The sequence below is a fragment of the Molothrus ater genome, assembly GCF_012460135.2.
Source record: "Molothrus ater isolate BHLD 08-10-18 breed brown headed cowbird chromosome Z unlocalized genomic scaffold, BPBGC_Mater_1.1 matZ_random_MA36, whole genome shotgun sequence".
NCBI lineage: Eukaryota > Metazoa > Chordata > Aves > Passeriformes > Icteridae > Molothrus > Molothrus ater.
The window spans coordinates 1,086,619-1,112,293 of record NW_026530821.1 but is presented as its reverse complement, the minus strand read 5'-3'; the positions used below and the strand labels follow the sequence as shown (position 1 = coordinate 1,112,293).

Sequence of the window (25,675 nt, the reverse complement as noted above, 5' to 3'; positions counted from 1 at the left end):
AAAGAAAGGAACCCAAAGATCACTCACTAATTTGCTGGAATCATATCAGGGATACAATAACTCTCCTTCTCCACTCCCAAAGGACACGGAGCACAGAGGAGGAACACTGCCCCCACGGTTCACATGACAAGCCTTTTTTAAACTCAGGATTCAGGGGGCCAAGGTGAAACTGAAGCTCTTACAAAATGACCTTTGAGACAAAACATGATCGCAGAAAACCAGAAGACTCCAAGTGGGGGGACGTGCCCCCACGCTCTGACCCTGCCTTACCCCAGAGCTGGGAGAAATCAGCCAGCGCAAAGCCAGGGGCTCTCCTTGCTGCCAGCACGGCTGCCAGCAAGGGCAGAGCTCGCTCCCAGCCCTGCCCAGGGCTGTGTGCTGCAAACCCACAGGCAAAGCGCACATTTCTGCCTGGGAGTCTCAGCACCCCCCACCAACTGCTCACACAACCCATCACAAGGTGCTGCTTCTCGGAGCCCTCTGCTGCTGCCCCACGTGTGTGATCCAGGCAAACATTTATGCACCCAGGGTATTTCCAGGATCACATTTGTGATCACTGGCAAAAATCTGTAAATCGGGAGGGTAGGGAAAAAAACCAACCCAAAAGACAGGAAAAGCCAGACAACCAAGTAGTGTTTCTATTCCACTGAGGAAGTAAATGTCCACAACAAAGCAAATTACCTTTGGACACAAAGATATTCTCACTATGACCAGTTTCAGAATATTCATCTCTTCTGCCATAGCCCGTTCATCAGAACCCTAAAGATTCTAAAGATGGTTCCAAGCCTGCATTTTTTTTTTTTTATTATGGAATAAAAAGCTTCTCTAAACTGCTACGTGTGACTTTACAGAAGACAAAAGTCATGCCACTTGAGAATAAGGTATTGGTAAATCCAAAAAATCCCACTCTCCCCCTTGAGTCATAATCACAAATGTACTGCAGGCAATGGGTCAGCACATCAACAGAAAGAGAGACAGACATTCTTTGGCCAACACGTGTAATAATCTGCAAAAGGACAGAGAGCTGCAGCTCCAGCCCAGCCCCAGCCACGGCTCTGGGAGCGCCTACACGCACGGCAGGGCTCACACAGCAGCTGCAGCTGCAGCCCAGCCCTTGCTTTGCCTTGGCCTTCCCACCCAAAAGAGGCACAGCCCACATCTGCAGCTGGAACAGAGGCACCTCTGGCACGCCCCTCCCTGCACGGGACACTTGGCCTTCAGTGCCACTTCTCCAAACATTCTTCTCTTCTTTCCCAGCAAGTAAAACCTCTTCTTCATTTCTTCTTCATCCCCTCTTTCAGAAACCTTTCTTTACCAAGAATAATTCAATAACTAAATAATGATGAAATAAGTTCGATTAAAGAAGCCTTTGCTTCTCAACCGTGTAACAAGGTTCAAAAGCTCTCAGTCCAGCCCCTTTTATCCCCATCCAATGGAATTACCTGAGCAGTGGAAGATCTTTCAGACAGGGACCTCCTGATCTCCCGAATCATTTTCTCTACGGCAAGGCCCAGATCTGCTGGTGGCCATTCCTCTTCCCCAGCTGTGTTCTGTGCTGAGCTGGAGGCTGTCCATGCTGCACAGGCTGCACTGACGGCAGGAGCGCTGGGCCCTGAAGTGCCCGGGGTGGCTGCAAGAATCCAAACGCACTGGTCAGGCTCCCCAACGTGGCTGTGGGACACAGCTCTAGAGCTGCTGTGGATCAAACATCACGGGAAGCACACAGGGAAATCAGGCAGAGAATCTTTTGGCCTCCTAGGTGCCCTTTCCTAGTAGGCTTGACAACTTCTGGCCGAGAATGACAGAGCCTTGCGGCAAAATACTTCAAACGGTCACTTTTCACGACCTTTTGGAAAAACAAGGCTCCAACTCTTTTTGTACCTCGTGCCTCGTAGGCTGGGGGCTGCTGCTCCCCGTGGAGCTGCTGGAAGCTGCAGGGCTGGATCACCAGCACCTCCTGCTCGGCCGGAGGCAGCTGCTCCCCGCAGAGCTCCTGCGAGCGGCTGCGGGGCCCCTCCCGCCCGAGCGGCAGCGGCCGCTCCCCGCAGAGCTCCTGGAAGCTGCTCGGCCCCTCCCGCTCAGCCGGCAGCGGCCGCTCCCTGTGCAGCAGGTGGAAGCCGCGGGGCGGGCGCCGGGCGAGCAGCGGCCGCTCCCCGGCTCCTGGAGGCAGCCGGGCCGGGCCTGCGCAGCTCCCGCCCGTCCGGCAGCGCCCGCTCCCTGTGCAGCAGGAGTAAGCCGCTCGGCGGGCGCCCGGCCGGCAGCGGCGGCCGCTCCCTGGGCAGCGGCTTGAAGCGACCGCGCCTGTGCCGCCCGTCCGGCAGCGGCCGCCGGGGGAGCTTCTGGGAGCCGCAGGGCGGGCGCCTACGGCCCTCCCGGCCCGCCGCCGGCCGCTGCCTGTTGGCCCTGGTCAGGCGCTTGATGCGGAGCAGGAGGTCGGGGCGGTCGCGACGAAAGCAGGGGTTGCTGTAGTGGAGCCAGGCCGCGGCATCGCCCGGCGCAGGCGAGCCGAGCCAGCCCGGCACCTTGCGGAAGCCGTAGCGGTAGAGCTGCCGCACGAAGCTGCGGAACTGCGTGGCCCTGAAGCTGTGCGGCACCGGGGCCGGCCCATCGCCACGGCCCCTGTGGGCGTGGCCCGAGCTGAGCAGCTCTCGCTCCAAGAGGGAGCGGTCGACGAGCAGCCCCTGGGCGCGGCTGTCCCAGCGCACGGAGCGGACGCGGGGGCTGTTCACCAGGCGCCACAGCTTGGCGGGGAAGGTGCTGGCGCTGAGCCCGGCGGGCAGCGGCAGCTCCGCCATGGCGTCGATCGCCGACTGTGCCCACAACGCCCGCAGCGCAACGGCCGCGGCTGCACCAGCGGCGCGCGGCCTGAGGGGGGCGCTGCGCTCGGGCCCGCGCGCGCCCAGCGCGGCCCCGGCGCGCGGCCGGACTTGGCGGGGACGAGCGCGGCAGAGCCGGGGCTGCGGGCACAGCGCGGGCGGGGCGGCTCGGCAGGGCCAGGTGCGAGCCCCCTCTTTCTCTGGCTGCAGTCATCCTTCTGCATTGGCTTTGCAGCACAACCCCGAACCAGCAAGACAAGCGCTGGAACTTTCAGAAAGGTCTAAATTGAAGAATCCCATCGGAAAGTCTTGCCCTTTGTCCAGTAAAGGCAAAATCACTCATTTCCCGCGTGCCTGAAGGGACGGAAAAGATGTTAGAAAGAGCAACTTCAGTATTTTAGTTGGGGTTGCACACAGAGTTCCCCACTTTAAAGTAGAAACGTTAAATCGGAGAAGGGGAAATGGTGAAGAGAATTGACATTCTTTTTGCCCCTTTTTCCACCAACTGGTTCTTTCTCGCGGTCCCCACCTGTCTTCAGCAGATTTGGCACATTTTTGATTCTTTGAAGATAGAAGAAGCAACAGGAAGGGGCAGCAAATTTGTCAACATTTTCATCAAAGCTAAAATCCTGCTCCTGGAAGGATGTTGCTTTACGCAAGAGGTTAATTGCCTGCAGTTAAAGTGTACTCATGCTGGTGTTTTCACCAAGAGGTTTTACATTTTCTATTGACTGGGGAAGGGAAGAATAAGAAACAGAAAAACCCATGACCCTGAGAAAGCACTGTTCATCAACAGCCAAAACATTAGTGTGTTATCTGCATTGTTTTGACTAAAGATCTAAAAGACACCTCAATACGAGGTGCTATACTTCCCTCCCACCCAGGTCCAGTTCAAGAAGGAAAAAAATAATGTAAATATATCATGTACTAAGACAAGAAAAAGTACCTTCAACTTTAAAGTAAAACAAGGAGGAAATGTTATGAAAATATGTTTTAAAGATGTTTGGGGGAAAATGACTGAACAAACACAAAACCCAGTGTGCTGTTCTGAGGATAAGGCTATTAAGTGACAACTAAATCAGGTATACAAAGACATTAGTGAGCACAAAATAAAACAAAGATGAATGGCAAGCACAATCCAAGGCTAGATCAAGCAAAGTAATTAGACTACAATGAAGAGTTGACTGTTAAGGAAAAAAAATATCAAGGAATAACTCTTTATTTTCTCATAATACAAAAATGAAGCTGTGACACTGAAAACAATTAGATGTCAGGTTCAAGACAAACAAAAAAGGATTTTCACACAATATCCCGCCAGTCTTTGGGACCACCGCCCCACCACAGGTGATATTTGCCAGTTTACATGGATTCAAAGAACTCTTCCATTAAGGCAAGAAAAATCCTTCAAAAGCCATTAAGCAGAATGGCCTATTCCCAAATTTCTGAGCTCTAGGTCAGAAATTTCTCTGCTGAAATAAGGTGGGGCACAGCAGTACCTCACTGCCTTACTTTTGAACAAAGTATCTATTCTCACCCACTGTCTGAAACACAGACCATGCAGTAGTTTGTCTTCTCATCTGATGTCCTATAGGTTTAGGTCTTACAGCTTAAGAAATTACCTATGCATTTATCAATTCAAATTTTGCAACTCCTCCAAGCTCATCTTCCTTGTTGAAGAAATTCCATTTCAACATGGAGCTCTCACGTCCTGCTCCTACAAGTGTCTTCCCAGATTCTCACAGAATGTGGAGCCAATTGGTTCAGCCCAAATACGACAAAGTGCCTTGAAGGCAGAAGAGCAAAAGCTTCCAGAGGCAGGGCAGCCACTAGCAAAACAGAAACTGTGCTCTAGGACAGGAGAGTGCCAGCCCTACCCCTGCTTTCTTCCCGGAGCATTCCACCACCTCACCCAGGCCAAATCCTTTGGCTTGCATGTCACTTGTTTGGCTGCTGTCTGAGCAGGCATGAATAATTTCTGTTACTTCCCTTCTCAAACTCAGTACTACTTGTTTTCACTAACAACAACCAACTCTAGCGCGATACTGGTTGGAAAGGGAAAGAATCTGAAAGAGCATGGAGTAAAGGGAAAAGGGGAGGAAAATGGAGAGAAGTTACTTACAAAAATGAAGCTGAGGACTGGCAATGCAAGTCTAACACAGTATAGCAGAAAAAAAGCAGTTTATGAGATCAGTGATCAATCGGCAAGGAGAGCACTTTAAACATACACAGGAGAGGGAGGTTAGTGCCGCAGCAGAAGAAAAATGTTCACTGGTATGCCAAGAATGCTACTGTTTCTTTCCATAACCAAACCAAGGCTGCAAGAGGGAATCTAATCTAAAGAGGTAAAGGAAAAAATCTGCATGGGTCACTCTCCAAAGTAGCTCAGCAGCACAAACACAGATATGAAAACTATTGACAAAGTGGAATGGCTTTTGCTCACAGTCAATAAACCAGGCCCTCAGGTCTACTGCTCCTGCTATCAGGAACATTTTGGTTGTTGATGAGAGTGCCCTGATGAGAGTGGTATTGTTAGAAATACTCCTGGAAGAAAGGATTGTTGCTGAACTGAGACCTTATTAAGATGGAGGGGTAAGCCATGTAACAGCATTGAAATCAATGCTGCTTACATCCTAGTCAAAATTCAGCCCAAAGTGGGTTAATTGAAAGATAAATCTTTCATCAACATACAAGACCTAGAAAAATTATGACTACCAAAAATATGAAAGTGTCATTTTCTTGTTATGTATAGCAGTAGATCAGCAGAATTTTAAGCATCCCATGAACACTGTGTCATTAAGGGAGTTTCTACCCTGTGACAGCAGCCATGATCCACTAACACTGATTAACTCACTCAAGTGAGACCAGAAGCAGAAGGATCATTTAATCAATGGCCAATGGAAGTGTGAATACCTTTCTTTCCATTTATTTCTTTATCCATTTCTCTCTGCCCATTCTCTTCCCAAAGTAAAGCAATGGAACACATCTCAAAACAACCCAAAGACAATAATTTTCTACCAACTCTTACACAGAAATATTCAAAATCTACTAAAATCTTCTCTTAAAATTCTCAATTCAACCACACTGCATGCTGTATCTGGTTACAAATTGTTAACTACTGGAAAGTGAGAAATGAGAGTGTTTACAGGATATGACTTTCTACTTGTTCCATTTTTTCTGTGCAGCCAAGTCCGTTATGAAACATCATTTAAACCACTTTTGCTACTTCCTTGTTACTCTGATTTCCAGAAGGAAATCCTGCTCAAATCCAGGCAAATTTTCTTGACAGCTGTGGAACTTTAAATAGTGTAGCACAGTGTATCCTTGCTGACTTGATGGTAACTTTGGAAGGAACAGCTTCAGACGTTGTGATTCAGAAATGGAGTTAAATCAGTAATCAGGAAAGTTTCAATACATGTTCTGGTCTAAATTTGCTTTGTGATTATTTAACCTGGTCAGCAGGTCTCAATGCCAAAGCCATCTCTGATTACACTACATGTTAGATCTATTTGCAATAATGTCCAGTCTCTTCTATGACAAACAACTCTCTAATTGGCACTAGGTTTTGCAAAGCCCGTTCAATTCTGAAGTTTTAAAAGGCAAACTTATAATTCATTTTAAGTGGTTTAATAAGTGCTAGTTGTCTTGGTATTTTATTTTCATTGCCAGCATCTTTCATTCTTCAGAAAACAAAAAAACACTTTCTCTTCTTCTGCCACATCAATCACACAAGAAAAGTTAATGACACCCTGTCAAATTGACAGAATTGAAAAAGTTATCCAGGCATAAAAAGCCATAGTCTTTAGTATTCTGCCATATTCTCCTTTTTATCAACCAGTACTGTACCTAGTTCTTCAATTAATCTGGCAAATTTGAGGTGACTACTTCAGTTTTAAAATTAGTCCCTAGTCTCATATAAAGTTACCATGTCTAGAACTGCAACAGCAATAAAGACAAAAATTTTACTATATTAAACCTGAAATGATACTTAAATATAATTGACCAAACCTAGTGTATTCTGCAAAAGGTATTTTATGTACTGTTTTTTTGAAAATAATTTGAGATGACTACTTCAGTTTTAAATGTGAGTTTAAAAAGGTGAGTTTTAAAGGTGAGGTGACTACTCCAGATGTCTGGACACTGCATCTTCTATGTGAAATGTGAAATGTGAAAATAGTACATGGAAAATATCTGCCCTACCAAGAACAATCTTGAGTGCTCACCAAAGATCCAAAAGCAAAAGCAAGAATTTCTCCTTCTTTCTTGTCCTTCTTGTTGTTACTCTGGAAATTCCTGAAATCAGACATTCCCTTCCCATATGAATACAATGTTCCTCATTGCTCGTTAACAATAATCAACATTTACAGCTTACATAGTGCCTAACACTGGGACATTAACTGCTAATTTCTACAGGCATATTTCTGTTAGTGGGCAAACTACAATAAGAGGTAAGAAAGCCATTTCAAAGCTAGTTAACCAAGGCAGCATGCCAGAAAAACCAAGGTACAATACACGAAAATGAGGACTTAGAATGAAATAAAAAGTTTTACTGAAACTTAATCAGTGAAGAAAATGGTTCATTACAGGAGGTCACAGAACAACACATCTCCAGATCCTACACCAAACAGATTCCTCTACCCAGAAACTCATTCCCTGTGCAAGAAAACTCAGGTCGTGTGAATTCACAAAAGGTATCACAAAAAGGGTCAAATATGACATGGGGAAATTAGAGGAGGAATACAGACCATATGAGAGGAGGCAAGAGATTTATGCAAAAAAATCTGTATAACGAAAGATTTTTAGAAGCCCTTCCAAAGCAACTAACAGCAACAGAAAAAGCCTCCTAAACACTTTTACCCATAGGTATCAGTAACTTGGATATAACTCAGACCCTCAGGAAAACTACTAACTCTGATCTTCCTGACACTTCTTCTTTTCAACATTACTTTAAGCTATATTTGAGACATACTTTCAGTACTTCACCCATAACAAAGTTCTAATTTATTTCAGAGTACACCTTTATTTCTCAGAAACTTTTATAAACACTATAAAAGCCCAGCCTACATGCATAAAAGAAAGCTTCTTCTTAAATGATACTCTCTTTTTTTCAATCTTAGGTTCCCTTAGTTCCTTTAGGAGAGCTATCCTCAGAAATATTTCCCATGATCTATAAAAGTTTATTAGGTAATTTTTTGCACACAAGTCTCCTGAAAATACACTTTGAGTAATCTGTAACTAAGCTATGTATTTTTGACAGCTTAGTTTATTATTTTGTACCAACATGCAATATTTCTCTAGAAGCTTTATATAGTCTATTGGAGATTCTTTTTCATTTTTTCTACTTTTCTCAATTTCTCATTACATTTTGTGACATCCTATTTCAGACAGGGAAGGCAGACATTAAAAAAAGCTTTGATGACACACACATAAGTACATAGTACATTTGGAGTTAAAAACAAGGCTTATCTTCCAGCCCACTCCATTAAGCATAATGTAGGAACCCACACTCGATTTCTCCTACATAGCCGATTACTTTACATCTAAGAATTCATGGTTGAATGAATTAAACATTAAGTGACAGAAACCAACAGCAAAGTGTGTTCAAAAAATGCTAGAACAGAAGCTAAATGGATACAATGGATAAGTATCTACATATCTCAATATAAAGACGTGTTTATTCTTAGGAGAGGAAAAAGGGGTACATTCACTTTGCTCCAATGTACCATCCCCAGCTGCTTGATGAATTGTAGGACTATGTCTGAAAATGGTGATTATTTTTAATGGAGATGGTATCATACAAAGATTATGGTGTGTTTTGTTCTTTTTCTGATTCATCATTGGTTGTCATTATTAATGATCTCAATCAACCTCCATTTCAATGATATACTCAAGGGCAGGACTGCCATTGAGAGACAAATAAATAGGCTGAAGGACTGAGCCAGCAGTAATTTCATTAAATTCAACAAGGACAAATGCAATCTCTGGCAGATAAGATGAACTAAACTCACAATAGGCCATGCTAGGGACTGACTGACTTGTAAACCTTTGCTGAAAAGGAGCTGGTAAAAAGAAAAAAAGGCCAAACAGGTGCCCACAGTGCACAATGGCAGCAATAAGGACTAATGGCATCCTGAATCCAGATTCAGGAGACAGGTTGACACTCCCACTTACTTTGTGCTCTTTAGACCACCCCTTGGAAGTATACGTTCAGTTTTGGGCCTCACAGCACCGGAACAACATTCAAATAATAATGTCTGGAGTCATACACTCATAGAATGGTTTAGGTTGGAAAGGACCTTAAAGATCATTTAGCTCCAAACCCCCTGCCACAGGCAGGAAACTTGCTCTAGACCCTGTTACTTTGAGACCCATCCAGCCTGGTCTTGAACACCTCCAGGGATGGGGAGTCCACAGCCTCTCTGGGCAATCTGTGCCAGTGCCTCACCATCCTCAGTGTGAAGAATTTCTTCCCCATATATAATCTAAACCTACTGTCCTTCATGTTAAGGCCACTCCCCCTTGTCCTGTCATCAAGGAACCTAAACAAGCTTCTCCAAGGGCCAAGTAGATAAACAGGGTGCTGAGCACTTGAGGAAAGGCTGTGATTACTTGTTCAAATGCAGCCTGCCAGTAGCCATGAAGAGGTTAGCATGAAGATACAGCTGTGCTCCCTGCTAAGATGCATGGAGGACACGAGAGAACAAAAGTTAAAACAGAGGAAGTTCCAGCCTTATGTGTGGAACAACCTTTTCCCTCCAAGGACAGCCAAGCGACAGATGGGATTGCCAAGAGATGCTCCATGAAACAGAACCTGGCAGAATTCAGTCAAGCTTCCAGCTACCACTGACTCGGTATTAAAATACCATTAAAAGCTACCCTGTATCTATAATTACTCATCTCTTCATTTTTTAAATATTCAAGTCCCTGAATGTCACTGAAGGGTTGAAAAAGAGAATTGTTTGCTGTATTTTCTGTTTTGTTTGGAAGTATGGGATAAGCAGAAGCCACTTCCAGCCTCACCTCACTGATGTCTGGATTCACATCAGCTTCTTCTGCAGAACACAATGTATTTTATCATAAATGCTGAACTGAACATGAGAAACATTTTTGATAATTGTATTTGCATAAATGGATTTTATTAGACATCCCCCCAATAGTTATTTACTAGTCCCACTGTGCACTACTTGTAAAATGATTAAAATTTATTTAATTTTTTTTTCTTACAGAAAGAGCCAGCTTCTATTTAGGAAAACCAGAACAAAAGGAGAAGAAAGAACAGAATACTTCCCAGAGATAAATGGCTTTAGATCACTGGATTACTGGAAAGGAACAGAAACTGATTTTAAGGTCTATATATATGAGTGGATTAGGGTTATTTTACTAAAGACTATGATCGCAAAACAGGAGACAAGAGGCCGAAAAAAACAATCTAGAATGAGACCTATCATTGAGACAAAACCACTGTAATATCCATACAAACACAGCCACATATGAGCAGTATGTAATTTGAGAAAACCATTTCTCTCACTGACCTCTCCACTTTCTTATCTAGTATACAGATTTAGAATAGCTAAAGAAAAGATGAATAGACAAACAGAGGAAAAAAGTAGCATGTTGCACATTTTTCCTAAGGGGGAATAAAGAAAAACCTGAAAAATTCTTAGACTGTTAAATTGAATGGAAATCTTATTGCACTTGGTCTGCACTCTATATTTGAATTACACCCTTGAGCAACAGCAGCAAAATCACAAGAGCTGGGAAAATAAAAGTTTCTTTCAGTATTTCCTGTTCTTCTGGTTGACTATCATCAGGGCTAATGGATATATTATTATCAAAAGAAATAAAAATTATCAAATCCATTATCAAGAAATAAAAAAAACTGCTGAAAATCATTGCATGGAGTTACCATGAGTTAAGGTAATATATATGTATAAGCACACTGAGCAGTGAGATACAAAACAACAAACAAAAAACCCACCACCACCAAAACCAAAAACCCATCAATATATAGATAGCATCACATTCTATTATCAGTCTAGGATTTTGCACTCAAAAAATGATACAAAAAGAAACAAGAAATACATGAATTTTTATTTCCCTAAACACAGCCAGCTTCCCCATGCACAGCAGCAGTTGTTTCTATTGCTTTGGTCCAGAAAGCATTCCTCAGAATGACAATTTCTTAAGTTTCAGTGTTAGGCTTCTCTACCAGTTTTGGTGGTGTTTTTTTAAGCAGTTGTAAGCAGAATAAAGACTAGAATTACACTCTGGCTTTTGCACATATGTTTGTAATTTTCAGTAATAATAATGAAAGGTCAAATATCCTATAACAGATCAGAGCTTGGACCACAGAACAAAAATAAATAAACATGCTTACTTTTGAAACATGGAATTAGCATCTATAAAGATAAACAAGCATAGGTTTATGAAGGGCAGGTTCTACTTGACTATCCTGATCTTATTCTACAAAAAGGTGACCTGCTGAATGGATCAGGGAAATGCTGTGAATATTATCTGCCTGGACTTTAGTAAAGCCTTTGGCACCATCTCCCACAGCATTCTCCTGGAGAAACTGGCTGCTCATGGCTTCAACAGCTGCGGTGTCTGGGTGAAAAACTGTCTGGACACCTGGACCCTGGGAGTGGCGATGAATGGAGTTACGTCCAGCTGGTGGCTCGGAGTTCCCCAGGGTCCAGTGTTGGGACCAGTCCTGTTGATAATGCAGATGCCACTGAATTGGGGGGGAGTGTTGATCTGCTGGAGGGCTGGAAGGTTCTACAGAGGGATCAGAACAGGCTGGATCCATGGGACGAGGACAATGGTCTGAGGTTCAACAAGACCAAGTGCCGGGTCCTGCCCTTGGGTTACAACAACCCCTTCAGCTCTACAGGCTGGGGGGAAAGTGTCTGGAAAGCTGCCTGGTGGGAAAGGACCTGGGGGAGCTGGTCAAGAGCAGCTGAAGATGAGGCAGCGTGTGGCCAGGTGGCCAAGAAGGCCCAGGGCATGGTGGCCTGTGTCAGCAGCAGTGGGGCAGCAGGAGCAGGGCAGTGAGCGTGGCCCTGTGCTGGGCAGCGCTGCGGCCACAGCTGCAGTGCTGGGTGCACTTGTGGGCTCCTCAATTCAGGAAGGACACTGAGGGACCACAAGGTGCCCAGAGGAGGGAATGGAGCTGGAGAAAAGGCTGGAGCACAAGTCCATTGAGAAGCAGCTGAGGGAATGGGGAAATGGCCTCAGCCTGGAGAAAAGGAGGCTCAGAGGGCCCTTCTCACACTCCCCAACTCCCTGACTCACTCCACCTGAGGAGGGTGCAGGCAGGTGGAGGTCAGGCTCTACTCCCAGGGGATAAGGGACAGGATTACAGGAAATAGTCTCAATGGGAGGTTTAGGTTGAAAATTAGGAAAACTTTCTTCACCAAAATGATTGTCAAGCACTGGAACAAGTTGCCCAGAGAAGTGGTAGAGCCACCATCTCTGCAGATATTTAAAAGATGGGTAGATGACATGGGGACATGGTTTAATGGTGGACTTGGCATTGCTGGGTTAATGGCATTACTGGATTAATGGCTGGACTCAGTTCTTAAAGGTTTGTTTCCAGCCTAAATGATTCTATGAAATCAATGACATGCACAAATGATCATCACATTATGGCTAAATCTAATTTTAACTTCAAAGTCAAACATTCTTCCTCTCTTCAAAACTTGTATTATAATACACAACAAAGTATTCAAATGCTAAAATGGGAAAACTTGTATAATTGTATTGGTTAATTCAAGAAGTCCTAGGACTATTTGCTCCTTAAAACAATGAAAACATGCAAAAATTGGTTTTCAGCCTCTGGCCTCAACAAAATAATAAAGGATACATCGCTTTGATTCACAAAAGTAATGCCTCAGTTATCATCCACTTTTCTAGCCCTTAAACAAACAGCTCTTCAAACCAACATTAACCAGTAATGAATTAAAAATTAAGGCTTTTGCACTTTCACCAAATGGAAAGACTACAAAAATGCTGATGAAAATACAACCTACCAGTAGATGTACGCTTCCCAAGCAAAGGAATCTTTAGCACTTCCCATGGGAGGTCACTGTATAAGTCTTCTGAATTTTGGTGAAAATTCAGCTGCTATGTAGTTCTGCTTGACAAACATTAATTTTTAGACCTCTAACTGGTTTTGCTAATTTATTTTTTTCACCATTAATATGCTTCAGTTATATGGTTATTCAGACAGGGTCCTGTACCTAATACCTTATAACAGTAAATGAGTAGAAAACCAAGTACTATTCAGTTGCAGTAAACCTTTGTCACTTTTTTTTTTTTTTGTAATTCAGTGAGATTTTCCACTTTTCATAAATGCTTGTGGTCCTGTTTTTCTTCATCAGCCTGTTGGTTCATCTTTACGGTATCATTAATTAATTGATATAAACTACTAACTCATAGGAAAAGGACAAAGGTGGCTTTTTCTCCTCACAGTGAAGGCACAAAAGTTGAAATTATTTCTTCCAACTCTTACACAGAGCTCTCTTTCACAAGGCAAGTGCTCTTTTTTTTCTCTATTTGTTTGTGGCTGTGTACATCTTTACATCTGGATGCTGTTGGAGAGGGCTTTCATAGTCTTGCAGTAAGAAGATGAGAGAAGGCGTTATATCAGAAGTCTTTTTTATGAAGAGCACTTAACTCTTCAATTACAGCCAGTACAATTTCACAGTGGGAAAACTGTTCCACACAGAATTGTATAGGCCAGAGAATATCTCATTTTTAGCTATATATTCTAAACTTGAGTTTCCTTTTTTTTAAAAATAACTTCTAGTAACACTATTTTTAAAAATAACTTCTAGTAGCCACTTCTAGTGGCCCTGCTGTTGTACATATGAGTTCTTTTGCAAAAGAAGCCCTCTAGGACAAACAAAAAATCTACAGTGATATTGGGAGAAGACAGCAAACACAAGGAAATAGTAACATAGTATTAGCAAGCAGAAGAAACAGTGAACAAGCCCATTACTATCCTGTTCAAGGCTTGTCTAGCCAGGAAGGCTATATAGCATGAGAGAAATGTTTTAAAGGCTATAGTTACTGAGTATAACTTATTTGGTCTTAGTTTGTATTTATCCAGACATCCAGGTTGTTTTTACTTTTTTAGGTCACTTGAAATTTCTTCCAAAGCAGTACACCTCACAGCCAGAAAAGACTATGTTTCAACTCAGAGGAGAGTCTCACCCAGGCAATTCTACCAGCATAATTACAGCTGTTTAAGTACAGCACTGTACTGGCTAACAACACAACTTCATAACATCCCTGTGTAGACAAGCCCTCACTGTTTCATATTACTGTTCTCACATGTATATGGGAATAACTCCACAGTACTCTAGATAATCAAGCACACCTTTCCCCCAGCCCCTAGACAGCACTTCTTTCTTCAGCTTCTCTCCCCACACAAAATTCCTGTAGCAGCCCAAGACAATGGTAGCTCTAGCTAAGGCTGATGTTTCTTGGGAGAGCAACAGTATTTCCACACAAGTCATCTGCAAGGATCATTAAAACAAAGTGACTTGGCACTAACCGGAACCAAAATTGCTGCTGCAGCTGCTGCTGCAACTGGGACATTCCCAGCTTCAGACACCAGAGGCACACTGAAGTCATGTTGGCACACAGTAGGTAACCAGTAACTAATTAACACACACATAGGAGACTATGGAAAAACAAGACTGCTGTAGTTATTCTTTACATGAGCAGGCCACAGCCAGCAAAGCTCTGAGGTAAATACACTTGACATAAGCTTCAAAAATATATAGTTAAAGAATTAAATACAGCAAAGACATACTGTATTACTTTACCTCTTTGCTTGCAATCTGAAGCATGGTATCTATGTTTAAAACGGTTTAAAAATGTTCAAAGGAATCTATGTTTAAAACTATGAAGAAACTTGGACCAGAATAAGGATGTCCACCTCAAATGTGAAATAGTATCATTTTGAACCATCTATGGCTCAAATAGTTAAAATACCCTTCCTGTAGACATGCAAAAAAAACAGATTTGGGAGGACCAAGGGAAGCCTGAAAGAATTGAGAGGGCTATTATCTCTTCTGCTAAGTGTTAGGATAAGCTGTTTTCTGAAGAAATACATCAAAAAAAGGAGAGAAGCTGACTTAATTTATTGGTTTTCACTATTCTATTAAACACATATAATAAAAGTGTATTTAGCCCTTTAACTTCAAGTATTTCAGGCTGCCAAATTAGCTACTTGGCTACTTATAATTTAATAGCTATTAACCGCTACATGGAGAAAGATAGAGCACATACCAACAGCTTTCCTGTTTGTTTTTATGTGGAAGTTAACATTGTACTCTACTAGTACCCTTCTGAAATGTCACAAGAAAACTTTGGGGATTTTTCTAAGCTGCAAAGAAAAGGAGAAGAAAGCTCACTTCAGACAGGATTACAGTCTTGCAGAGATTTGGAGAGACACATCCTGGAATCTGCCTCTTGAAATACAATTTGGAGTTTTCAAAGAGTCTAACAATTTTTCTTTCAAAAAACTTATCTGTAAAGGAATACCACTGTTATTTCAAATTACAATAGGCAGTAGTATAGCATCTAGAGATTTCTGTCTGGAAGAGACCCTCTTAATGCTTCCTGGCATTTGAAGCACACTTGAGGTGCAGGTGTTTAAAGGATATCTAATTTCTTTCACAGACTAAGTACCCAAAAGTCACAGCAGCAAATCAGCTCACTGATGTGAGGCCTGGGAATTCTTCAGTGAGGAGCAGCAGATGAGCCATAATCAGGGTGTGTGGGTGCATAATTTTTAACAGAAAACCTCAAGGGTAGGGCAGGAGAACTACACATAGTAAACTAAGTATAACTAATGTTCAAGGCTAAATAGAGGATCATGTATAAAAACAGTCAATGGAACGATATAATCTGTAGATAAGGCACTATAGTTTTGTCAGCACAGGTCCTTTTGTAGTCACACTTCCAATGGGGATGCCTTTTTCCCACTTTTTCTACACTTCTGTTCCATAAACATGAAGTATATTCTCATTCACCACTGTGCTGGACTTCTAGTTTTGCTATGTACTGAAGAGATTGAACTCTACAAGGATAAATAAAATAGTATATGTCTCTCCCACTTTTTTGCTGCTCCATCAGCTGCAGGCTCAAGCACAGTATTAACAATTAAACCCATTTAGACCATGACAGTGTGTTCACCTATGCTGCAGTCTCACGTCTTTTTCTCCTACCTCTAATTACAAATTATTTTACCTTAGAAGTGCTATAGCTCTTGCTGCTGCCCTTGGTGGACATCAAATCACAGCCGCAGATAACACAAGTAACCTCGTTACCTGCAGGTGCAGGTTGGGATCACATTGATCTGGTTTGTGGGGCCTTGGCTGAAGGTCAGACATACCTGACTACATGAATCTAAGCCTGAGGTGGAAGATAAAGTATCTGAAATTCAGCTCTACAAATTCTGCATAACCTTGGGCTCAGACTAAATTTCCTTTCCATCTGTCCTGCTCTTCTTTTGTTTCGCTTGTTTTTGATTGAACCTTACCTGGTGCCTGCCTACTTAAGCAACAGATTTTTAAAAAAACCAGAAATCATTGAGCTTTCTTGTAAGGCTCAGGTGATCACAGACAGGAGTTCATGGTGTTTTCTCATGTGTCTACTTTGCATATTCTGTGGCATATTACTAGCAGGAAAAACACAAAGCACAACAAATAAAAAACTCTAGAGGACACCCTGCACTTTAATGCAATGAGTAATTTTAATTTTCAATCAACACTACTGCTTTTAACCCGCATTCCTCCCTTACTTTTTAAAATTAAGTTTGTCAAAAAAAAACCCCAAAATCACATCTGGATGCTTCACATAAACATAAGCATAAAAAGTAAGTATTTTCAGAAAATACCAACTGTAAAAATACTGTGTCCATTAAAAAGAGGGAATTCAGAAACAGAAATGAAACAATTTAATTAAAGCTATTTAGAGAACCAATGGTAATGCTGTGGTGAGAAATAGACCATGGAATCTCACTGGTAGCAGTGTCTAACCTCAGAGCAGCAAAAATTAGTAGAGCAGGAATAACTTAATAATTGACATGTTATAGCTAAAGTTTCACTATTTGCAAAATGAGCAATTCCTCAGGGTTTACTTGAGAATGAAATGTATTCATAACAGATTTTATGATGAATGAACTATGCAATATTATTTTTACTTTGATAAAATTGTTCCATTCTAAGCCTTAACAAGTCATCTTAGGGATATATACGTACTACTTTAACTACCTCCCAAGCCACACAACAGTTCCTAATATTTGTTTTAAAATTAAAAAGCCAGATAGATCAGTTAACAGAACTATTGTTATCATGTGGCTCTGGTGCAGTTTTGGTTTTCTTGCTATGTTAACTCATTGACAGTGGAAAATTAAGATGTGGGCCTTGTGTATACTGCATTGGACAATTCCAGAGCTTAGTATCAACCCAGGGCATCAACTCTTGAAGTCTACAATCTTTTAGTGATCTTTTAAATTAAATTTGTATTTCAGTTAACAGGACAGATGGAAATTGGTGTTAAGTATTACTTCATAATAAATGGAAATGCTGAGAAGTTAATTTAATGAAGAAATATCCCACAGAAGCATCCAAAACTATGTCACCTTAGGATACTTTTTACTGGACAGGATACTCCAACTGTACAAGCATAGAAATTCCTATGAGGACACTTCCAAGGCAAATGGGCACCTTCTCATAATTTCACAATGTTCATGATGAGCTTGTGGCAAAACACAGAATGGAAATATGGTCACTGCAAATTTTTTTTTTTTTTTCCACATCTGGCTTTTGGTTTGTGGTTTTGGTTGCTTGTATTTTTTTCTTTTTTTTTTGGCAAAAGTGCAAGTCATGGAATAATGTTAATAGAGCAGGCTGACTGTTACTCAGAAGACATTCTCAAAGTATGTATCCATGCAACGGGCTACTAACCTTCCTGCTACCTTTGGAAAGAGAAAATATTACAGAATCACAGAATAAAGTGAGTTTGAATAACTCTGAAAAGAGTTATTCATGTCATTAACTTCTAAACCTCAGGATTCTGCAGTAGACAGGGATTAGTTCAGTGCTATAAGCACCCCACTTCTGACTGGGGGATGTTCTAGCCACATCAGAGCAGTCTGAAATAAGTCCACTGCAGTCTAGAAGAAACTATTTTCAGAAATGCTCCATACTTGCACAGGGAATGTCTGGACTGCAAAAAAATATGTAAATAGAAGTTACAGACTCAGCATTTTCTACTGGAATAAAATGTACATAACTGAATCCATCGTTGTGTTTAAAATCAACCAACCAATAAACCAACCAATATCATTATTTATTAAATGTTGTTGTAATAAAGTTACATTTATTTAAACCAGACTGTTTTATACATTTTATAAATTATTTCTCTACAATAATTTTGCATGTTCTACTATCTATATTTTACCTAACAATGTTCCTTTTTGTTTATTTTAATGGATCTGAGACATTTTTGGTGGCAAGAGTAGACTGACATAAGAAAATACCTGTAAGTTAACACAAAGGCAAAAATCCACCTAGTTGAGACACCCAGCAGATGAGTTTGAGGACTTTCATCTGCAATGTGGCTTGCTATACTTAGAGTACTAAGTATACTTAATTCTTCACAGAAAGATGTGAAGAAGGTTATACTTTCCAGAGCACTAACTGGCCTGATGTGCAATCTCATTCACAGACTCTGTGCCAGGTATTGCAAGGGGTGGCATGAAGGATGTTATAAAAGTAATAAAAGCACTGGGAATACTCTACGGCTCTTTCTTCTGCTACCAGGAAAGGTTGGCTGGAAAAAATAACAGTAACAGTGCAAGCCAATGCCAGACATTTCTATTCTGATTTGAGGAAACTGTGAAAAAAATACATTCCAGGTGACATGAGATGGATTCTGAAACAAGTGACAAAAAGTAATGTGTAAAAAGTAGCCAGTTTGGGAATGCCAAGAGTTACAGAAGCCGTGCTGGCCCCTATGGTATCACTTCAGAGTAAGCACACCCAGTTTGTGTTGTTAAGGCATTTTGTACACTTCCTGAGGCATCTTTTTCACTCTTCAATTAAGGAAGGTTTTCTGTCCTCATGTCCCTATCCTGCTGAGCATGCCAACATGTATAAAAAGAGGGGTAAAAAGCTCCTAGTTATTTGCTATTTTAGCAGTCTCCTTGTGATTGTTTTCCTCAAATATATTATCAAGCTTCCATCACATCCTTGACCAGGTAACCAAAGGTACTGTAAACCTAAAACGTCAAAAGCAAAGGAGATTTGCATTTGGCACAGCCTAAGCTTCCAGAGAATACACAATCTCTCTGGCAGTATTTCCAGAAAAGCTACCACACTTTACACAGAAAAGAAAAGGGCAGGGGAAGGTGAGAGGAAGGTGATGGGGAGGGAGGGAGGGATTTTGTTGCAGAAACTGATTTATGCTGCTTTGAAGGGGTTTTTGATACAGCATAAACGTGTTTTTCTGCACTGTCAAGTAAAATACAGTTGGAGCATAACTTTGCCTTCTTCATTCAGGTACAGAAAATTTCTCTAAAAAATGGGATTTTCTCTAAAAAACAGGATTTCCCCACCAGGTCTACACTTCAGGAGTTTTGACAGCACATGTACCTTAGCCAGCAGTAAAGAGAAGGCATGTTTTTAGCTATCCTAACTGCAACCACCAACTTGGACATCACTAGTAGTTAGTAGTTAAACTGGCAAAATGTCATAGAATAATTGACTAAAAATACCACATCCTTACAGGTCTCAGATTAGTCTACTAGTGAAATAAATGTGATGTATAAATATGACAACTTCACATTACCTATTACAGCCTTGAGTGTGTTAAATAAATTTATAGCATTTTGTCTCACCAAGATTTTCAAAACCTCGGAGAATGAAGTATTTTATTTGTGTGTCAGCATAAAAGTCTGTGGAACAGCTTGAGGAGCCTCAAAGTCACTCAAAAAAACCAAAACTGTATGGGATAACTCCTCTGATTTCAGACGAAGTTTAGCTACTGTATCTCTGTCAAGACTAAATCACTGTCCTACCATTGACTACGGGAAAATCATTGTTAAAACAGCTGAGCAAATAGGCACTTAGAGGAGGAAAGAAATGGACACTTCTCCAGGGTAACAGTAAGCTGAACACTGATATTGGAGGATACATATTGTTCTGGAAAGAAAGGCAGAAAGCAAAGAGCAGAATTAGGAATTGTAAAAACTCTGCCAGGCCATAAGAAGGGAGAGCACAGAGGAAAGAGAACCTGAGGATCATTTCAGAAAGAACACGACTCTCAGGTTCAGCTGGGCATTTATGACAGACCAGCCAGGCTGTATTTCAGCCAGATGTCCTACCTGGATTGTCCTCAGCGCACTAAAAGGGAGGACAGTAGCTCTGGTGAAGAGGGATTTAAAATGAAAGGAGCTGGGCTTTAGACAGAGTGAAAGCAGAGGCACCTGTTGGAACAGCAGCTGCCCACAGAGGTGGTGCAGACAGCTGGCAAACAGCAGCCTCTCAGACAGCTGCAGCAAGACAGGCAGGAGCTGTCCTGTCAAGATCCTTTACACAGTACATGTGAAACTGAACTTTTGGATAACTAGTGAATGAAGTAGGTTACAATAAAAGAATTGACAGTCAGAATGCTGAGAAGGTACAGAAATTCATTAAATTTTATAATAACAACAACAAGGCGGCAACACCACATCTATCAAGATTAATTATTGCTTGGGAAAAATGCTTAATTTTAATAACTCAATGTATTATACATTTTGCATTATTTAGAAAGCTTATTTTACACCAATTAATTTTCTAACTGACTGCTGGAAAGAAAAACACCTTGAAGAAAGCAAAAAGCAGAGTGGCCATGAAATCACACTGCTGGCAAGGGAATTGACTCTTAGATAGACTCTTTAGACTGCCTCCTCCCAAATAATAATAGAAAAAATTTAAAAAGGATTATGTTTCAGGGTGAGAGAATCTCTTTAAATTAAGCATTTACTAATGCACTTAGTCAAAGTCCACAACACAAAGCTCCAGCAATTAAAAAAAGTTTACTTCAAATATGTACCATAAACCCAAACTCCCTTGATGATTAATTGCATTGCATAGTAGTGGCTCTTAAGAGATACAGTCAATAAGACCAAAAAGATGTGGTTTGTGCAAACTATGATTCCTCATGACTTGGACAGACCTCTGACCCCTTGAAAGCCATTCTGATTATACCAGGGTAGTTTTTATGAAATGAGCATGACATGCTTGTTTTATTTCATCCACAGTTTTCATCTCCATCAAGACCGATCACTGTCTGTTAAAGAATAATTTATTGTTATGTCAAGCCCTTTTGTTAGTCTTTGCAGATGAGTCATCAGAGAGAGTAGCTCTCTTAAATCTTTGCTTTATTAAGATAGTGAACTTGATGTAGTCAAGAAAGCATGATGTAACCATGAGGCATAGATAAAACCTGGACAAAATTCAATGCAAAATAAATTCTTAATTGATGTGAGATTAAACAGACATTAATATAACAGACTTTTTGAGAGAACCAAGTGCCAAGGAGAGATGTTAGATCATGCACCCTGGAGTTAAAACTGTAATCCCAAGAACCTCAGCTGAAGCTACAGAAGTATACTATTATCAAACAATGTATTTTAAATCAAAGAGGAAACATGGGGTTTATGGAAGAGGTAATTCTTTAAATGGAAAAATCGAAAATCTGCTAAAATCTGTGGTAAGAGTGAAAACTCTCCTGTACTGCCACCTGCTTTAAAGATGTGACAAATAAATGGATGCATGCATACGTGTCTATTAATTTCTATATTCTGTGTTATTAACTACATATCATAGCAAAGATAAGATGTAATTATTGCCATTCCTCTTGCTCAGTTGGTACCTATGCTCTGTTCAGGAGATGCCAGATGGAACACTATTTTGGACGCTGGGCAGTCTAGATATTCAGTAACAGCTAAATGAGTTCCATGAATCATAGAAGAAAAGGTTTTAAAAATATCAGACAGCTGCATAAGTAATATTAGATTACTATTTCTATCACAATAAAACAGCATATTAATTTAATAGGTCAAGAGGTCAATCTCCAGTTAGGACTGAGAACTAATCAGGATGATTAGAAAGCAAAGAGTGGCCTCTCACCATGTCTATTTTCATGGTGGCTCTAAGACTCTCAGATATGTTCTCTAGCAGGCTTAGACTAAGATCAGCTTTTTGATATAAAGAAACAGACCTTGAGATTGTCAGGTTTTATATTGTATATATCATTCAAAGAGCCAAAAATGATAGTACAGCAGTCCTTTTAGATTTCAACAGGGGGAGGACAAAGCTAGAATATTACTGACCAACAGTTTGTAAGAAACTAATGCAAATATTTTAGAGATTCCAACCAAGTGTGCAAAGAGGGAAAAAATTAAATCCAGATCCTTACAGAGCAGAATGGGCCAGCCCCATTTCCCAAAACATGATTCTGCAAATAATTTAGCTTAAGAAAAAGAAGTTTCAAACAATGTCTGTTTCTTTCCATCAGCAAATACTTTGCCTATGGATTATCTTCTTCTAACTTAAATGATAAACAGCTGTCTTTCCCAATACCACTGATGTTTTAAAGAGGTGTGTAATATATAGTAGATACACAGCATTTTGTGTTTTCAGAACACTGAAATCACTCACTGTTGCTCAGAACAACTCTGTAAATAAATAAATAGACACAAATAGAGTAATACCTTTACTCTTCTTAAATTAAGCATGGGAAGGGAGGGATCACCAAGTTTCCTCTTGCCCTGGGACAAATACACTACATGCACTTACTACTCTTCCTTTTAAAACAATTAGCCATTTGGAATCTCTGCTGTCTCTAATGGTTTTCTGCCTCACCTCAGCTGGAATTCATGCCAAGAATCTTACATGCTAAAAAAGGGCCGAGTAATCCTGCTGTAATTCTCAAAAGCTGCATGCCACAAACAACAACTGACTATATTACAGCTTTAGAAGGATCCAGGATACTAAATTCCCATGTGGTTTTGCTCATGTTCTGCAGCTACCCCAACAGAGAGCTCTGTAATAGATCATCTACACTGCCATTTGTGACCGTATAGGGAAGCACTTCTACTTGTATTCGGTTCAGCATACTGATTTTTCTTTTCCTAATGGAATTTAATTTTTTTTTTATCCTGTGTATGGAATCTACCAATCACCAATCAGTTCACAAGCTTTAATGAAGTGGAAAATCAAACTGCTTTTAATTTATTTCTTTTTTCCCCATTATAAACATGTATTTTCTGGAACAGTTAAAAATACCTTTTATATTGTGTCCCAACACATACGAAAAATTTTCAACAGAATCACAAAGCACCAGTTCTCATTAAGCCACAAAACACTTAGAAAATGCTATCCTTAAATCTGCACTGAGCTTTTTAATAAAAGTAGAAATCAATTTCATACTGGTAAATTCAGCTTTCATATAAAAACTCACTAAGAACATGGGTAGGCCTACATAATTAAACATTTATCATTTGCGAGATTAGTGAAATTCTCAAGTGTTAGTTTGTCCAACTAACACAAAGTTATGGGATCTTCATTAGTATACTGCTTAGACAATCAATATTTTTTGGCAACAACTATTATCAATATAAATGAGTTACTTTTTTCATGTCACCCAGTGTTAGATAGAAGTATTTTACTAAAACTAAACAGAGCCCTCTCAGCAGTGCTATAAAACTGCAATTTCCAGGTAGTTTAGGACTGCACTTTTTTTTAATCACTTTGACAAAAAACGAGAGTCACCAAAAAAAAAAAGTGAACAAAAAATGGTATTAGTTTTGTGTCCACAGATTTTTAAATGGGCACATTTCAATTATAATTTGGAAATACTGTCAGGCTTGCAAAAAATAGCTCTGGAAACATGACCTAGCAAAGAACTGTACTCACTGTCCTTTGCAGTATCTTTTTACTTCAGGGTTGATTTTACTTCAACACAATGAGAAGCAATGTTTTTGTGGGGCTTAAAAAACTTTAAAAAATATTTAAATATAGGATTAATAATTTTATTGATTATTTTATTATAAATATTATAAATTATTTTCTTTATTAATAATTAATATTAATTATATAGAAAAATTATTATAGTGCAATGAGTTCATAATCATAATCAATTTATTTGGCATATAACTATGAATTGCATACCACTTATTAGGATGTTGCCAGGTCTTTATCTTTCTTCATGTAAAATTTTATGGAGGAAATGCAGCAGCACTGACAGCAAAACACGGGTTAATATCATGAGACATTGTAGCAATGGTCCATACCTTTCCTCTGGTCACAAAGGTCTCAGTTTATCTAGATAAATTGTTTTTCATAATTTCTGTTAAAATGCCACAGACAAGTTAGTAAACCACCAGATGGAACAGAACTAAGTTAAACTTCACAGCTATTTATTCTCTTTTAGGGAAAGAAGAGCATCAAAGCATTCAGTAATGTTTTCTTCTCTGCTTAAACATTTTGTTTTCCCTTTTAAGCTGCCGTAAGACTCTGGCTTTAGGCAAGAAGAAGAAGAAGAAACAGTAGCGGCTGTGGCTGTGGAACTGTGGAACTTCTAGGCATATGACATTTGCAAATTACTATTACTATAGCTCAGAACAACCAGAACTAACTACATTCAGACAGCTTACAAATGCCATCACAGAAAAAAAGCTACTGAAGAGGAGGATATTTCAGGAGATTGCATGAGGGCTCTCAGGGAAAAGGTAAAGGTACCCTTATAAGATCTATTATTGCTTATGGCCAGTGGTCATCAAACCTAAACTCTGTTACTATTTGCAAAATAGTAACATGACACACAGGAATTTCAGTAAAACTCAGCCGGGCTGTCATAACTTTTGAGCTCTCCAGGAAAACCCCTCTCATACCTCCTGTCAGTTCATCAAGGAAGCTTGACTTTGTGCAAAGTATTCGACAACAAAAAAAATAAAACTCCTACGGCAAAAAACTCAAACCATAATTTCTCCATAAACCTGACTTTCATCATTACACTTTTAAATACTGTGAACTCTTCAGGAACTTTATATCTATGGGTACACAATAGGAGTGGGTTTTTATCAAAATGGTTTGGCTGGACCAACAGCACCTGGGATCAGCCTCCCCTAGCCTGTGCCAGCCTTCAGTGCTGTTGCTCATTGTGTTCCATTATTGTACTGGTTCAATTGCAACAGTTCATTTGCTGCAACATCATGCTAATCAATCACGGGGCAGAAGCTTGTTTTTGTGACAAGAGAACCAAGCCCTTTCTCCAAGCACTTGCAGCCTCACACAGTCAATCCTGCCAGAGGAGAGATTCCTTCTTCCTTGACTGAAGAATATCAGTGAGAACTCTAGAGGACCCTGCACGGTCCTGTGTTGCAGTGTGATGCCCCTCAGGTGTGCCAACCTTTCCCCTCCCTCTAAGAGCTGTCCATCAATCTTAACATTCCAGCAAGGGCATCGTGTGTTTGGCAGAAGTTCAAAAGATGCCCCTCAGGTCTGGGCTCATTGGCCTGTCCAAGTGTCTGTATCCCTTGAGCCTTCCCCTCCTCACACCTGGTTGGTGCCTCACCTGTCCCTTCCCCTCCCCCTGTCCCCAGGGCTTAAAAGGACACGAGACCATGCAGCCTGGGGTTCTACTGGGAGCTGTTACCACATTCAGAGGTCTACCATGCTGAAATAAAACTCTGGATTAAGACTCTACAATAGAATCCGCTCCTTTTTCTCTTCACCGTTGCCTGAACCTTTTCCACCAGAGGTAAACTGAGTTCCTACTTTGCTTGGATTTGTTGC

General features: G+C 40.7%; 1 protein-coding gene across 3 annotated transcripts in view; it reads right to left on the bottom strand.

Annotated features, from left to right (window-relative positions):
• Positions 1 to 445: 445 nt before the first annotated feature.
• LOC118699808 (uncharacterized) overlaps positions 446 to 25,675 on the bottom strand; it is an 83,555-nt gene continuing 58,325 nt past the window's right edge. The window contains exon 3 of one of the 3 annotated variants that reach the window (XM_036403994.2): positions 446 to 1,630. In XM_036403994.2, coding sequence (XP_036259887.1) covers positions 1,395 to 1,630 — 236 coding nt within the window. In that variant the 3' untranslated portion in view covers positions 446 to 1,394. The remainder of the gene's footprint in view (positions 1,631 to 25,675) is intronic. The other 2 variants (XM_036403993.1, XR_004982124.2) reach the window with 2 other exon arrangements.